Source organism: Bombina bombina, chromosome 7 (assembly GCF_027579735.1).
Source record: "Bombina bombina isolate aBomBom1 chromosome 7, aBomBom1.pri, whole genome shotgun sequence".
Taxonomy (NCBI): domain Eukaryota; kingdom Metazoa; phylum Chordata; class Amphibia; order Anura; family Bombinatoridae; genus Bombina; species Bombina bombina.
Window position 1 is genome coordinate 186,576,269 of NC_069505.1, and position 16,798 is coordinate 186,593,066.

General features: G+C 38.6%; 1 protein-coding gene across 9 annotated transcripts in view; it reads left to right on the plus strand.

The window, feature by feature from the left end:
• Nucleotides 1–16,571, plus strand: part of TNNT3 (troponin T3, fast skeletal type) — a 36,181-nt gene extending 19,610 nt beyond the window's left edge. For 8 of the 9 annotated variants that reach the window (XM_053720495.1, XM_053720498.1, XM_053720500.1 and 5 more), the window contains 9 exons: nt 1,709–1,727; nt 3,744–3,789; nt 5,813–5,929; nt 8,767–8,844; nt 10,447–10,560; nt 10,802–10,911; nt 11,083–11,173; nt 14,202–14,242; nt 16,301–16,571. In XM_053720495.1, coding sequence (XP_053576470.1) covers nt 1,709–1,727; nt 3,744–3,789; nt 5,813–5,929; nt 8,767–8,844; nt 10,447–10,560; nt 10,802–10,911; nt 11,083–11,173; nt 14,202–14,242; nt 16,301–16,355 — 671 coding nt within the window. In that variant the 3' untranslated portion in view covers nt 16,356–16,571. Of the gene's footprint in view, nt 1–1,708; nt 1,728–3,743; nt 3,790–5,812; nt 5,930–8,766; nt 8,845–10,446; nt 10,561–10,801; nt 10,912–11,082; nt 11,174–13,275; nt 13,317–14,201; nt 14,243–16,300 lie in introns of all 9 variants that reach the window. The other variant, XM_053720496.1, reaches the window with a different exon arrangement.
• Nucleotides 16,572–16,798: the final 227 nt, after the last annotated feature.

Below are 16,798 nucleotides of genomic sequence, written 5' to 3' on the forward strand. Positions count from 1 at the left end.
TCTGATTTACTCCTATTATCAATTTTTCTTAGTTTTCTTGGTATCTTTATTTGAAAAAGCAGGAATGTAAGTTTTGTAGCCGACCCATTTTTGGTTCAGCACCTGGTAAGCACTTGCTGATTGGTGGCTACATTTATACACCAATCAGCAAGCACTACCCAGGTGCTGAACCAAAGATGAGCTGGCTTGTAAGCTTACATTCCTGCTTTTTCAAATAAAGATACCAAGAGAACGAAGAAAAAATAATAATATGTGTAAATTAGAAACTTGCTTATAATTGCATGCTGTAGGTTCAGTGTCCCTTTAAACTCAAACTGTAATTGCCCATAAATGAATGAACATGAAATCATATTGCAATGTACACTGATTATGTATTTTACTTGCCTTTGCTATAAAATACATTACTTGTGCACGTCTCGCATTCTTGCCTGATTTCCAGTCCCAATGGGTTACAATTAATGCAAAGTAGGACAAGCAGATTGTTTTTTATATGAATAACAAATAATTAGTGTGGTTTCATTTTCTTTAATTAATTTATGGGGTATTCAATTTTGAGTTGTAGGTCTCTTGTAAGTGCCACTGAAACAAGCCAGGAATGATATGGATGACTGCCCTGTATTTTAGTTTTTTTTTTGGATAGTCTGCCTTGAAAGCTGTAGATACAAACAAATATATCTTTCTCTGGTTTAAACAGTCTAGAATAGTAATAGTTTATATTTTTCTCTCTATCCACTATTTTCTATCCCCTCCCCCTCATCTAACTCATGCATTTTCTCACTCCCCGGCATTCCATTACTGTTCCTGGATGAAGAAATAACCTCTCTCATTCATTTATTTATTAATCTTCCTCTGGGTTTCTATTGATTTTTATTCTTTCCTGAGCAATAACTAACATTTTTTGCACATCTGAAATATTAACCAAACTCTCTCTAGCAGGTCAGAAGGTAGCTGTGGGTATTTTTTAAGCCACTTCACTGACCATTTAATGCATCTATCTAGAGGATGTTAATGACTGTGGTAGATTCCTGTTTTTTTTTTTTAATCTAACATGTTGTGTTTTGTTAACTATGTCTAAAAATGCATCATAATTTGGTTAACCACATTTCTTTTTTTAAATATGATATAATGATATGAACAACCACTCACACACATTCATACCAAGGAAATACACACATATATATAAAGGAAATAATCTTTTTTTATATCTGAAAACATCTAAGATTGTAAACATAGCTTGTTATCTATATATCTCCATACAAAATGAAATTGCTGCAATGGAATAATTGCAATTCTAGAATATTTTTCTCCAGATTTTCTGACTCCTTTCAGACATATGAATATAAATATAAGTGTATTTATGCACTGAACAGCAAATCTATTCTTTTTGAATTCACGTAGTTAACTATAAAAACAGGAGTATGATTTTGTCACCTATCTATGCAATAATTTTGGTTCAAGCCTCAAACACAGAGTGATTTGTTGTTACTCTGATATATAGCGGAGATGCATGTTAAATTCTACAAATGATCTTGTTAGATGATGTTGATGATATAATTGCACTCTATCTAGAGAATGATTGTTCATGTGTCATGCAATTTACTTTCCTCCAACCTGTTTCTCCCTCTCTTTCCAAGCTTATATGAACTGACTTTTTTTGTACTTAACTTTCTTCTTTCACTTTTTCTCCCCATACAACATTTCTATTCAGAAGAGAAGCCAAAACCAAAGTAAGTCTAACTAAATCTAAGCAGACCTATGTATACACACAGTTTACCCTTTGCTATTGTGTGGCACACACAGCCAACTCCCAAATGTTGCTCCTCACACAGGCATCTTAAAACACTATAACCCTTAGGAAACCCTAAAACTAGTCCATCATCATCCCCAAGTTCTAAACCTCACACACATACACAGGCAACTCAACACACCATAACCCTTAGTTAGGAAACCCTAAAACTTTTCTAGACCATCATCATCCCCAAGTTCTAATCCTCATACACATACACAGGCATCTCAAAACACCATAACCCTTAGGAAACCCTAAAACTTGTCTAGACCATCATCATCCCCAAGTTCTAATCCTCACACACATACACAGGCAACTCAACACACCATAACCCTTAGTTAGGAAACCCTAAAACTTGTCTAGACCATCATCATCCCCAAGTTCTAATCCTCATACACATACATCTCAAAACACCATAAGCCTTAGGACCCTAAAACTTGTCTAGTCCATCATCATCCCCAAGTTCTAATTCTCACACATATACACAGGCAACTCAACACACCATAACCCTTAGGAAACCCTAAAACTTGTCTAGACCATCCTCATCTCCAAGTTCTAATCCTCACACAAATACACAGGCATAGCAAAACACCATAACCCTTAAGAAACCCTAAAACTTGTCTAGTCCATCATCATCCCCAAGTTCTAATTCTCACACACATACAAAGCCAACTCAAAACAACATAACCCTTAGGAAACCCTAAAACTTGTCTAGTCCATCATCATCCCCAAGTTCTAATCCTCACACACATACACAGGCAACTCAAAAAACCATAAACCTTAGTGAGGAAACCCTAAAACTTGTCTAGACCACCATCATCCCCAAGTTCTAATCCTCACACACATACACAGGTAACTCAAAACACCATAAACCTTAGGAGACCCTAAAACATGTCTAGACCATCATCATCCCCAAGTTCTAATTCTCACACATATACACAGGCAACTCAAAACACCATTACCCTTAGGAATCCCTAAAACATGTCTAGCCCATCATCATCCCCAAGTTCTAATCCTCACACACATACACAGGTAACTCAAAACACCATAAACCTTAGGAGACCCTAAAACATGTCTAGACCATCATCATCCCCAAGTTCTAATTCTCACACATATACACAGGCAACTCAAAACACCATTACCCTTAGGAATCCCTAAAACATGTCTAGCCCATCATCATCCCCAAGTTCTAATCCTCACACAAATACACAGGCATCTCAAAACACCATAACCCTTAGGAAACCCTAAAACTTGTGTAGACCATCATCATCCCCAAGTTCTAATCCTCATACACATACACAGGCATCTAAAAACACCATAACCCTTAGGAAACCCTAAAACTTGTCTAGACCATCATCATCCTCAAGTTCTAATCCTCACACAAATACACATGCATCTCAAAACACCATAACCTTTAGGAAACCCTAAAACTTGTCTAGGCCATCATCATCCCCAAGTTCTAATTCTCATACACATACACAGGCAACTCAACACACCATAACCCTTAGCTAGGAAACCGTAAAATTTGTCTAGACCATCATCATCCCCAAGTTCTAATCCTCACACACATACACAGGTAACTCAAAACATCATAACATCTAATTCTTAAACTTTACTCCACACAAACACTAACAGCATTGATAACTATACAGATGGCCACACCATAATAAAATATATGTACTCCTACACCAGGCATGCCGACACTGCTTCTTCAGCACACATAGATGTCTAACTCTACTATTTTTATATCCTCATCAGATTAAAGTTTTATGCCTAAATAAAACCCTGATCCCATGAGTCACACCAACACTTATTTGTTTCCTTGTGCTCTAGACTCACTACTCTGGTACACACAGATGTCTAACACTGCTATCCTCATCACATTAATGTTTTATGCCTTAATAAAACCCTGATCCCCTGCGTCACACCAACACTTATTTGTCTCCTTGTGCTCTAGACTCACTGCTCCTAAGATCCCAGATGGAGAGAAAGTGGACTTTGATGTAAGTAAGGCTGGGTAGTGGATGAAGATGTGAGAGCTGGGAGGTATTAATGATGGGAATTGTGGGAAACTGTGTAGGACGAAGACATGCATGCTATTTCTTTAAGTCAGAGCTAAACTTTCATGATCAGATAGAATGTACAACTTTATAAAAAACACTTTCCAATATCCTTCTGTTTTCAAATTGACTTCTTACTCTTTGTCGCCTTTGTTGAAATTTAAACTTGAAGAGAGCATGTGTCTTAAAGTGAATGTAAATTTTAATGAATTAGTGCCCGGTTTTTAAAAATACTATTAAAAACAGGGGCATTTTCATTCATGAAAGTTTACATTGCAGCATATTTTACAAATACTTACCTTTGTCTTGAACAAAGCCGTATCGCTTGCTTCTCCTGCTGTACTTACACAGCAATGACAAAACCGGCTTCGTCCAATCATGGCGTGGCCTCACGAGATAGACGCTCTGGGGGGAGGGAGCCATGATTGGAGAAAGCCGGTTTCGTAATTGGTGACGTAAGTACAGACTACAGAGGAACTGTGGGCGGGGATTGGCGATCCGACTTTGCTCAAGAGAAAGGTAAGTAATCTTAAAAATACGCTGCATACGCTGTCGGCATTTGACATTGCACAAACATTTCTGGTGGAATTCTTATGCAATTTCGCACCCTGCACATTTGTGGCCAATCGGCCGCAAGCAGGGGGTGTTAATCATCCTGATAGTATCTGATCGGGATGATTGCAGTCCGCCACCTCAGAGGTGGCGGATAAGTTAGGGGACAGCGGTCTTACTACCGCTGCTTCTTAACTTAAGTTTCCGGTGAGCCGGAAACTTCGGGGGTAGATTGCAGCATCCACTGCTTGATAAATTTACCCCTTAGTGTTCAAGACACATGGAAAGAAGATACATTTCAACAAAGGGGTCTAAAAGAATTAAATAAATTTGATAACAGAAGGAAATTGGAATTCTTTGTAATCGTAGGTTTGATAAGACCCACAACAATGCAAATGTTCATGTTTAAGAGTTAATATACTAGTGTAATATCAATGATAGGTTAAGGAACGACCCTTTAATATATGAACTTGTGCACTTGGCTTTCTTCACTAACAGCTGTGGAGTTAAAGGGACATTAAACCCAATTATTTTTCTTTCAGGATTCAAATAGAGAATACCATTTTAAACAACTCTCCAATTTACTTCTATTATCTAATTTGCTTCATTCTCTTGACATTATTTCCTGAAAAGCATATCTAGATAGGCGCATTAGCTTCCAATTGGTGGCTGCACATATTTGCCTGATGCGATTGGCTCACCCATGTGCATTGCTATTTCCTTAACAAAGAATATCTAAAGAATGAAGCAAATTAGATAATGGAAGTAAATTGGAATTTTGTTTAAAATGATATTCTCTGTTTGAATCATGAAAATTTTTTTTGGGTCTAATGTCCCTTTAAAAGAGCAGAAAAATAGAAATATGTTTCTATTACTGGGCTGCTATTTACAATTTAGTTATAGGTAGCTCTGTATAAATTATTAATTTGCCAGTAGAAAAAACAAATACTATTAAAAGTGCAAACGTTTAACTTTGTTTACTCTTTGGGACCGATTTAACATAGTGCGGACAGACATGATCCGCTGTAGCGGATTATGTCTGCCGCACATCAATGAATGCTGACAGCATATGCTGTCGGCATTTATCATTGCACAAGCAGTTCTGGTTAACTGCTTGTGCAATACAGCCCCCTGCAGATTCACAGCCAATCGGCCATTAGCAGAGGTGGCGGACGAGTTAAGGAGAAGCGGTCTTAAGACCTTTTTCAAACAGCTGCATCAAGATCCATACAGAGCTTGATGAATTGGCCCCATCATGTTGAGTGACACAGAAGAATTATTTAGAAGATAAATAAGAAGTAGGAAACTAAACAGGAAAGCAGCACTGCTAAATAGTTTTATAGGTTGTGGTACCTTCCTGATACCCACATGAGCATGTGATCTGGCTAAGCAATGTTCTTCACTTGCTGTGCAGGATATCCAGAAGAAGAGACAGAACAAGGACTTGATTGAGCTTCAATCTCTGATTGATACTCACTTTGAGGGTCGTAAGAAGGAAGAAGAGGAGCTGATTGCCCTGAAGGAAAGAATTGTAAGTTGTAAGCCTCATGTGAGTAATGTTCTGCCTATAACATAAAGGGGATGCTAGCAGATACACTGCTCTGTAGGGCGATGCAATGATATTGCCCTGAAGGAGAGAAATTGTAGGTTATATGGATCAGTGAAGTCAGGTGATCTCATGTGAGTCATACAATGATATTGCCCTGAAGGAGAGAATTGAAGTCAGGTGATCTCATGTAAGTGTTGTTCTGCCTATAACATAAAGGGGAAGCTAGCAGATACACTGCTCTGTAGGGCAATGCAATGATATTGCCATGAAGGAAAGAAATTGTAGGTTATATGGATCAGTGAAGTCAGGTGATCTCATGTGAGTCATACAACGATATTGCCCTGAAGGAGAGAATTAAAGTCAGGTGATCTCATGTGAGTAATGTTCTGCCTATAACATAAAGGGGAAGCTAGTAGATACACTGCTCTGTAGCGCAATGCAATGATATTGCCCTGAAGGAAAGAAATTGTAGGTTATATGGATCAGTGAAGTCAGGTGATCTCATGTGAGTCATACAATGATATTGCCCTGAAGGAGAGAATTGAAGTCAGGTGATCTCATGTGAGTAATGTTCTGCCTATAACATAAAGGGGAAGCTAGCAGATACACTGCTCTGTAGGGTGATGCAATGATATTGCCCTGAAGGAGAGAATTGAAGTCAGGTGATCTCATGTGAGTAATGTTCTGCCTATAACACAAAGGGGAAACTAGCAGATACACTGCTCTGTAGGGCAATGCAATGATATTGCCCTGAAGGAAAGAAATTGTAGGTTATATGGATCAGTGAAGTCAGGTGATCTCATGTGAGTCATACAATGATATTGCCCTGAAGGAGAGAAATTGTAGGTTATATAGATCAGTGAAGTCAGGTGATCTCATGTGAGTAATGTTCTGCCTATAACATAAAGGGGAAGCTAGCAGATACAATGCTCTGTAGGGCGATGCAATGATATTGCCCTGAAGGAGAGAAATTGTAGGTTATATGGATCAGTGAAGTCAGGTGATCTCATGTGAATCATATTGTGCCTATAACATAAAGGGGAAGCTAGCAGATACACTGCTCTGTAGGGCGATGCAATGATATTGCCCTGAAGGAGAGAAATTGTAGGTTATATGGATCAGTGAAGTCAGGTGATCTCATGTGAGTAATATTGTGCCTATAACATAAAGGGAAAGCTAGCAGATACACTGCTCTGTAGGGCGATGCAATGATATTGCCCTGAAGGAGAGAAATTGTAGGTTATATGGATCAGTGAAGTCAGGTGATCTCATGTGAGTAATATTGTGCCTATAACATAAAGGGAAAGCTAGCAGATACACTGCTCTGTAGGGCGATGCAATGATATTGCCCTGAAGGAGAGAAATTGTAGGTTATATGGATCAGTGAAGTCAGGTGATCTCATGTGAGTAATATTGTGCCTATAACATAAAGGGAAAGCTAGCAGATACACTGCTCTGTAGGGCGATGCAATGATATTGCCCTGAAGGAGAGAAATTGTAGGTTATATGGATCAGTGAAGTCAGGTGATCTCATGTGAGTAATATTCTGCCTATAACATAAAGGGAAAGCTAGCAGATACAATGCTCTGTAGGGCGATGCAATGACAGCACAACCCACTTCTGCTAAATGCTAATGAAATCTGGATTGTCTAATATTCTAAAATCCTGAAATAAACTAGGTATGGTCTGTTGGTCCTTGCGTGTGCTAGTTACCTGTTAGATCATTCAAATAAAGATTTAAAGGGACAACACTTCAAAGTTTAAAGGGAAATAAATTAGCAGTTGCTTTAATGCCCCTACGTGTGGGCTAAAGTGACATTACCTTTGTGTCCAAAGTTAAAAAAAACAACAAAAAAATGCAAAGGTAGGATCAAATATAGACTGTTCACAGTAAAGAAGTAACAGCCTTAATAGAATAATCCCGACTTAAAGGTAGGGTGACCATATTGCCGCTTTAAAAAGGGACACATATGAAAAATACATGTCAGGGCTGTTTAAAGAAATGTTTTGAATAATGTTCCATTATAAGAACCCTGACATATGTAATTTTCATATGTGTCCCTTTTTAAAGCGGCAATATGGTCACCCTACTTAAAGGGGACATGATACTTTTCTAGGTGGGAGTTGTCCTTATCAGCCAGTAAGCAACAGAATCCCAGGATGCATATGTACACAATGAGGCACTTTCTGACAGATTCACATACAATGTAATAACAGCTTTTACTTAGAATTTTATGCAAAGTATATTTTAAGGTTTAACAGTAGCACTTTTATCATCTAAACATTTTGAGTAATATGTTCCTGTAAGGTGGTGCAGAACTCTGCAGAGTGCAGGCATTGGACAAGGTAGAAATAATAATTTAGGCTTTCGCAACAGCAAAAATTGTGCTCCACTCAGAAATAACAGTGCACTTAAATATGCACTGGTATTACAAGTCAGGTGGAATGCAAAGGCGACCTTGCGAGAGTGCCCTTCCATAGGATCCAAAGAGAGCCTTGTTTCCATGCCGTGAGACACCCACCTAGTGCAGCGCAGGGGGAAAATCACGCAGCGTTGGGCAGCAAAATAGAAATATATATGGGAATGCGGCAAAACATCACAAACAGCTACCTGTACCATGACACAATATCACGTGCCCATTGGGTGGCACAGTTGCATCTCAAATTAAAGTCCTGAAATATAAGGAATAGCCCACAAGACCACGGGACTCCTCCTGCAAATAGATGTTCAATGATGCCAAGTTTTGCCAAGAAAATTAATTATAGACAGGGTTAACACTGCTTTGTGGTTAACATCTAGAACTTTCTGATCATTACAGGAGAAGCGCAGAGCCGAGCGATCTGAACAGCAGAGGATCAGAGCAGAGAAAGAGAAAGAACGTCAGAACAGAATGGCTGTGAGTATATCTATTTCTGCATTCAGTGATTTTATACTGTGGCCCTAACAAACACAGCGCTTCACAATGTATCCCCCCCTGTACAAACAGCGCTCTATATTCTCTCTCTCCCCCCACAACACTCTATACTGTAGCCCCCATACACACACAGCATCTAAGCACTACAACATATCTAGACTAGTATACATACATGTACTTTATTAATGTAACAGGATGCCTAGTTGAGGAAGGAATAGGGTGTGTGACTGGACACAAGAATGCAAAACAATTAGTGCAGTATTGAGAATATTCAGAGTTGGGTGTTCAGCAGAAGACCACAATACCACAGGTCAGGAAAACTCAGGCATGTGATTCCTATAATATCTGTGTAATCTACAAAAAAATCTGCAAAACTGAAAGAGTCATATACCCAGACCTGGATGCAGAGTTCAATGAACCTCACAATTATATAGCTTCTTATATTACTTCCTAGTACCTGTGCCTGCAGAAAACTAGTGCGTGTGAGAAGAAGGGAGGAAAGATAGATATTAATTAGCAAAAACATGTTTATAGTTAGTTTTTATCTCTATATGTGATTGCTGAGACCAGGAAAACTGTGTGTTGCTGTGCATAATATTAAAGGGATACTGAACCCAATTTTTTTTAAAGGGACACTGAACCCAAATTTTTTCTATCGTGATTCAGATAGAGCATGCAATTTAAAGTAACTTTCTAATTTACACCTATTATCAAATTCTTTTCATTCTCTTGGTATCTTTATTTGAAATGCAAGAATGTAAGTTTAGATGCCGGCCCATTTTTGGTGAACACACTGTGTTGTTCTTGCTGATTGGTGGATAAATTCACTCACCAATAAACAAGTGCTTTCCATGGTACTGAACCAAAAAAATAGCTTAGATGCATTATTTTTCAAATAAAGATAGCGAGAGAACGAAGACAATTTGATAATAGGAGTAAATTAGAAAGTTGTTTAAAATTGCATGCTCTATCTGAATCACGAAAGAAAAAAATTGGTTTCAGTGTCCCTTTAATGATTCGGATAGAGCATGCAATTTGAAGCAACTTTCTAATTTACTCCTATTATCAATTTGTATATGTTCTCTTGCTATCTTTATTTGAAAAAGCAGGAATCTAAACTGAGGAGCTGGCCCATTTTTGGTTCAGCACCTGGGTTGTGCTTGTTGATTGGTGGCTAAATATACCCACAAATCAACAAGCACTATCCATGGTGCTGAACCAAAAATGGGCTGGCTCCTTAGCTTAGATTTGTGTTTTTTTCAATTAAAGATAGCAAGAGAACGAAGAAAAAGTAATATTAGGATTAAATTAGAAAGTTGCTTAAAATTGCATGCTCTATCTGAATCATGCAATAAAAAAATACTATATACTACTATACCAAAATACTAACCATATGCTGCTATAATTGTTTTAGACTCTATATCATATACACATCATTCTTACACCCAAACAACAATGCTATTACACAGTCAATACTCACACAAATATTACTCAAAAGGCCAACCTCCCTAATACCTCTCTCACCCATGTCCAATACCCGCACAACACATAACATTTAATATGTTTCTCACTTTTTCTGAGTAGGAGGAGAAGGCAAGGAGAGAGGAGCAAGATTTAATCAGACGTGCAGAAGATGACATGAAGAAGAAGAAGGCTCTGTCTTCCATGGGAGCCAATTACAGCAGCTACCTGGCCAAGGTAAGGGGATCTGGGTTACCACAACACGATATATGGTACATTCTACGGCTTGTCCTTTTACTTCAAAGCATTCTGCTTCCTGTTGGCCTTCCATGTCGCATTCTCCTAGTAACTAAATACCTGCTCCATGTATTACAATGCACGTTGGTTTTTGCAGTCTTGGGTACCCAGGTTCTGCAAACTTTACTGTTCTCTACAATTCCTCTTCCTCAGTTTAGTTGAGTGTATATTTCCTTTGTAGGCTGACCAGAAGAGAGGCAAGAAACAGACAGCCCGTGAGCAGAAGAAGAAGATCCTGGCAGACCGTCGCAAGGCTTTGAATGTTGACCACATGAATGAAGATAAACTCAGGTATTCTGAGCTCTTACTCATTATAGGACTATGATACGACTCTTTTCCTTGCATGACTGCAATAGGATTCTACTCCTTGTAATATACATAAGAAGGGTGATTGCAACCAGAGAATTGTGTAGGTAGCAACCTTATTATGAAAACCCTAACAGATTAATCTGTGCATTACAGGGAAAAGGCAAAGGAACTGTGGGACTGGCTTTACGGGCTGGAGTCTGAAAAGTTTGAGTTTGCAGAGAAGCTGAAGAAACAGAAATATGAGGTGAGTTATCTACTTGTAATTTTCAGCAATCAATAATACTAAAATTCCCATCAACAGATACACGACTTTCAGTCAAATGGCTATACAAGACTTAGATAAATGACAATGACAATTATTCTTTCAATAATGCAGACTGCAATAATTAGATACATGGGAATACTGTCAATTAATACAAGGTAGCACCATTGATGAATACAAGGTAGCACCATTTATGGATACACAACAGTCCCATTATTGGATAAAGACTCCCCTTAACTGGATATAGAGCAATACTGTACATGGGTAAATAACTATATTATCTATGGGCACATAACAGAACATGGATATGTGTACTTTCCATCAATAGTTAAATTACTGTCTCAGGTGCACAGCTAATGTACACTATCAATAGATACACAACAATACTAGTGCTGGATACATGATTATACTACCAACAGTAGGATGTCAATGGATCATTCAGTCAGACAGGCTGGATCATTGTGTTAGTGCATGTATCAGTCCATCTATAGATACTTCTATCAATGTGTCATTCTGCCTATCCAACATTTGTCTGTCCTTACCAGTGAATTAATAATTCTATCATTAAGTATATGTCTATATATGTCAATGAGTCAGCTTATTAGTGTATATAACACAAAATACATTCATTATTGTTTTATTGTATTTACCATTTTATCTATAAATCATTATATATGTTAAAGTAGCGTCAAAATTAAACTTGGGAATTCAGATAGAGTGCACAATTTTACAAAACTAAATCTACCTCTCATGAAGGGGGCCGATTTATCATATGTCTGGCAGACATGATCTGCTGTTGTCCGCCAGACATTGATAAATGCAGACAGCTATTTATCATTGCACAAGCAATCATTGTGCAATACCGCCCCCTGCCTCAGAGGCTGAGGACGAGTTAAGGAGCAGCGGTCTTAAGACCGCTGCTTCTTAACTCCTGTTTCCGGCGAGCCTAAAGGCTTGTGCGGAAACAGGTACATTAAGGACTATTCGGCCCCAAGGTCTCTCTCTTGGTTTCCTTTAGTGAAAAAAGTATATATATATATATATATAGATAGATAGATATATAGATAAACCATTTTTTCCAGCCAGCACTCACTCATCGAAAGATATAAAGCAGGGTGCTCTTCAAATAAATTATAGACAAGTCCATATACCAGATGGCAATCTCTGCATTGTTACGATCATTGTTGTAATCATTGCTACCATATAGTACTCCTGAGCCTACCTCTGTATACTCATATGAAAATGAACTACACAAAAGATAAGTACATTCCATAACAGAAGTAAATTGGAATATTTTTAAAATTGTACACTCTCTCTGCATCATGAAACTTTTTTCATTTCCTATATAACTAAGGATCATTTTATTTGTTAATGTTTCAGTTTTTGCTTCATTCTTTCATTTAAAGGGACATTAAACACTAAATACAATTTATAAGCATAGTATTGAGGTTATTCCCGCCTCACTTTATTCAGAGTGCCGCCATGTTGAATTTTTTTTTACTACACTCCAGTGCTGACCTGTTTGCACATGTGCAACAACGCTCCTTTACATACCCGCAGTGTAACTTAGGTTCCAAAATGGCAGCACGTGATTAGAAGGAGGTGCATGAGTGTTTAGTGTCTCTTTAACGTTGCTCAGTCATATTATCAGTTTATGTCTAAATCCATGCATTATCAGTTAGTTACTGGATAAGTGTGTCAGTGTGCTGTATGACATTGTCTATCATTGTGTGCACCAGTCTATTTATGAGCTTATATATTAGTATTTTATTATTTAACAAGTATATAATAATTAATTCTAGCCTAAGAGTGCCGGCTTTGTGTCTCACTATAGGGAACAGTAGTTTAACCACAAAACATTGTGCTATACAGTGGGTAAAATACAGGCATCGCTCACACAGCATATTGACATAGTATCATCTGCTCCATATGCACACTGCAGTCATAGAACAAGACACACAGCCTGCCATTCACACAAACAGCATAGTGCAGCACAAAAGGAACATCTAATCAGCACAGCAGTGAATACGGGGGGATCAGTTCTTCAGAGCTTCATTTCATGCAATTATCTTGGTTTCTCTTAGATTACAACCCTACACAGGAGAGTGGAGGAGCTCTCCAAGTTGTAAGTAGTGTTGTTTTTCAGAGTGAGCACAGTAGGGGATGTGCAATCAGGCACGTGTAAGGCTTGGAACTGGTACGACTGAGCTAAGGGTTGCAGCAGAGGTTAATACAAGGCAATGCCACAGAACCAGTTGTACAGGGACACCAGGACTACAAACACCAATACATTTTATGATGAGGTCAAATACATAGCTAATCATTTATGTACTGGTGAGTACTGGGAGCCCGTGCATATAAAGACACTAATTAGCTCTAAACATAAGGAGTGAACAAACTCAAGATGTAAGGAACAGAAGGGAAAAGATAAATGGGAAGAGTACAGAGTAAAACAATATAACTGGTGGATAACATAAAAATGCATGTCTGTACATCAGCAAGAGTCAAAATACACCTGACAGTCTCTGTACAGTTCATTTTATCCTTTTATACCACATGCTAATTTTAGAGAAAGAAAGCAGCCTTTGTATACATTGTAACCACAGCTTAATTGTCACAGAAATAGCACTGTGCTCATTTCCAACCACATGAAAAACAGCACATTACCATAGGGACATGTTTTTAGTGAGATCAAGTGAAAACAATCAGTAATGGTTTGTGAGTCCTGGCGTCCTTAGGTTTCTGGGTAGCAATTAATTTACTAAAGGGCAGGGTCAGGCACTCTGCTGTAGACCACAGCTCAGGTGTGATATAGAGGTAAGTAGCTATCTGTATGGTACAGGCCATGGCGTGTGTGTGTGTGCTGGATAGACAGGGCAAGTCTAGTATCCTCGTATATTCTGGATATTCTTTGCCCCTGTAAGTGGGCACCAGGTAAAAGACCTCCAGAATACAGAGCCTGAGAGTGCTGAACTCTCCATCATAAATGGAATGTGTATTGTCTTAACAGGTCACAACCCTCAGAAACCGTATTGATCAACTGCAGAAACAGTAAGTAACCTAGCACTACCCATAACATCCCCAACCAGTCATAGCTTGCGCCTCAAAACTAAACCTCTCCTGAGCTTGTAATCTCAAATACAGCAGCACATATTAAACTCACATTCATTATAGCTCCAGCTTGTCAGTCAAAAGTCATCTTTATCCCAACCCTAACACACACACACATTAAACATCTCAATGTCAACCTTCCATTTAGAACTTTACCCTAATTTAATTTAGTACCAAAGCTCCAGTCACCTAAAATTCTACTTTTACAGCTCTACACAAAAAACAAGCTCTAATTGTTGCATGTTATGAAAGACTTCACCACTTCCTTGTATACTGAAATTTACCCATAGCCAACATTTCTTATATCTTAGTTTTAATGACATACAACAGTGCACAAAATGTTACATCACTAAAATATACCATTAAACCTAGACTCCCAACATATGTAACGCGCACACATTAGTAACATCACTACGATTTTCCCACTATGGTGAATCCCAAAAATTCTGAAACCTACATAATGGAATGAACCCCCAGAAACATGCATGAATGACTAATCAGCTTGATCAAAACAACTATCATTTCACACCTAAATCTTTCCTTGTGTGGTCACTGGTCATTTCCAAACTCACTTAAAGAGACGTATTTCTATCATGGATGATGGATCTGAAAGATCGGTATTAAAAGGCTGCTCCCTCAGATCTATTTGTGAAGAGGGACACACCTTTGCACACCTGAAAAAAATATTTTATTAAGCATAGGAAAATGCTTTTTTAAAAGATAAAAAGTAAAACATTTTGAAACACCTGTCTCTAGATGGAACAAATAAAAATGAATACAGTGTCCCTTTAAAAGCACTGTTGTGTCAAACACACAGTGTGCCTGGCATGGTCCCACAAACTGAGCCATAATGACTTTAATCTGATCTTACTTATTTTTACAATGTCATTTCACTTTCAAACTCCGTCTCCAACATCCTTAACTCACTCTCAAACCAAATAACATACATCACATAAACAAGGGTCTTCTACTATTCAGTCTCAAGTAAGCGCTAATTATACTGATATTTACCCCTATATCGCCTAAAACCGTATGCTCCTTTTAGTCAACTCAATCAGTTCTGGTATAGAACTATATTTAATATGATCTTCCTCTAAGCATAGCTCTACCGTAGAGTCATACATTTGCCATAACCCAACATATTAGACCAATAAGGGCCCAAATATCAAGGTTTTAGGTCATCCCCAAAGGCTCATGTCATTAAATACTGTCTAAGTATAAGAAGCTGTTGCAGAAGAGGTAAAACTAACTCACTGACCCTCCAATAACAGGTACAGTATGAGCACAAAATACATAGACCTGCGCTCTGTCACCTGTGGTGTATCCTCCCCTTCCTACAAGTCAAGGTCCTGGCACACTGGTGACAGAATAGTTCTGTGACTCAAGGAAAAGCATGTGGGGTGGGTAATATGGGTGCATGTAAGACAAACGTCCAGTCTCATTTAGTTAAACCCAAACTAACCCGGGAGAACATGGTAAGTGCCACTGCTTGTGAGTGGAGAGCATGTGGGTTTTTTTTTTGGGGGGGGAAACAATTTAACCTATCACACGGAGCACTAGAAAGATGACTTCAAAATTATTTTCCTATTTTTATTTCTTGGCCTCTTGATCTTGTATCATTCACTCTGTAATAAATATTCCTGGCACTAAATATCTATGCTTATTTATTAATTTGCTATCTCCCTTTCTTACCCTCATTAACTTTTTATCTCTTTTGTCTCCACGTCTAACGTCCTTTTTCATTCCTTGTAACTTCCTTTTCTCACATGTCCACTACCATCTCCTCTCCTAACTCTCTCATTGTTTGTTCTATATCTTTCCTTATCTTCTCATTATTCATTAATTATTAATATTCTACAGTACACAGTTGTACTAATTCTATATACATCCCATTTCGGGAGTCATTCTTTCTGGTACTACTTGTGTGGTAGACACTACAGTATGGGTACATAAAGGTACAAACACTCTCTGACCATTGTCTTTCTTCCAAACTAACAGCAGCAAGAAGGCCGCTGGAGGAGGCAAAGGAAAAGTCGGGGGCCGCTGGAAGTAAATGCCCTAATCTTAAGACCATGTCCTTACAGAGAGCAGCACCGTTCTTCATCCCTTATCTCAGCTGTAGTCACTCTGCAGGATGCTGGCTCCACTCTATGCCCCTAGAGATAGTCACTCAGTCTCTCACCAAGGGTTATCACTTTCTCTCTGTGGTCTGCTCTGTATTATCTATTCTCTTTTGTAAATAAAGTGTGATGCTTCTTAACCCAAATAACTGGCCTGTACTTTGTTCAAAACACTACAAAGGAAAGTGGTGGTACTGCCTTTTACCTTCTAACGCCAAGAACCCCGGGGTACCGTCCAATGCCAAGAACCCTGGGGTACCGTCCAATGCCAAGAACCCTGGGGTACCGTCCAATGCCAAGAACCCTGGGGTACCGTCCAATGCCAAGAACCCTGGGGTACCGTCCAATGCCAAGAACCCTGGGGTACCGTCCAATG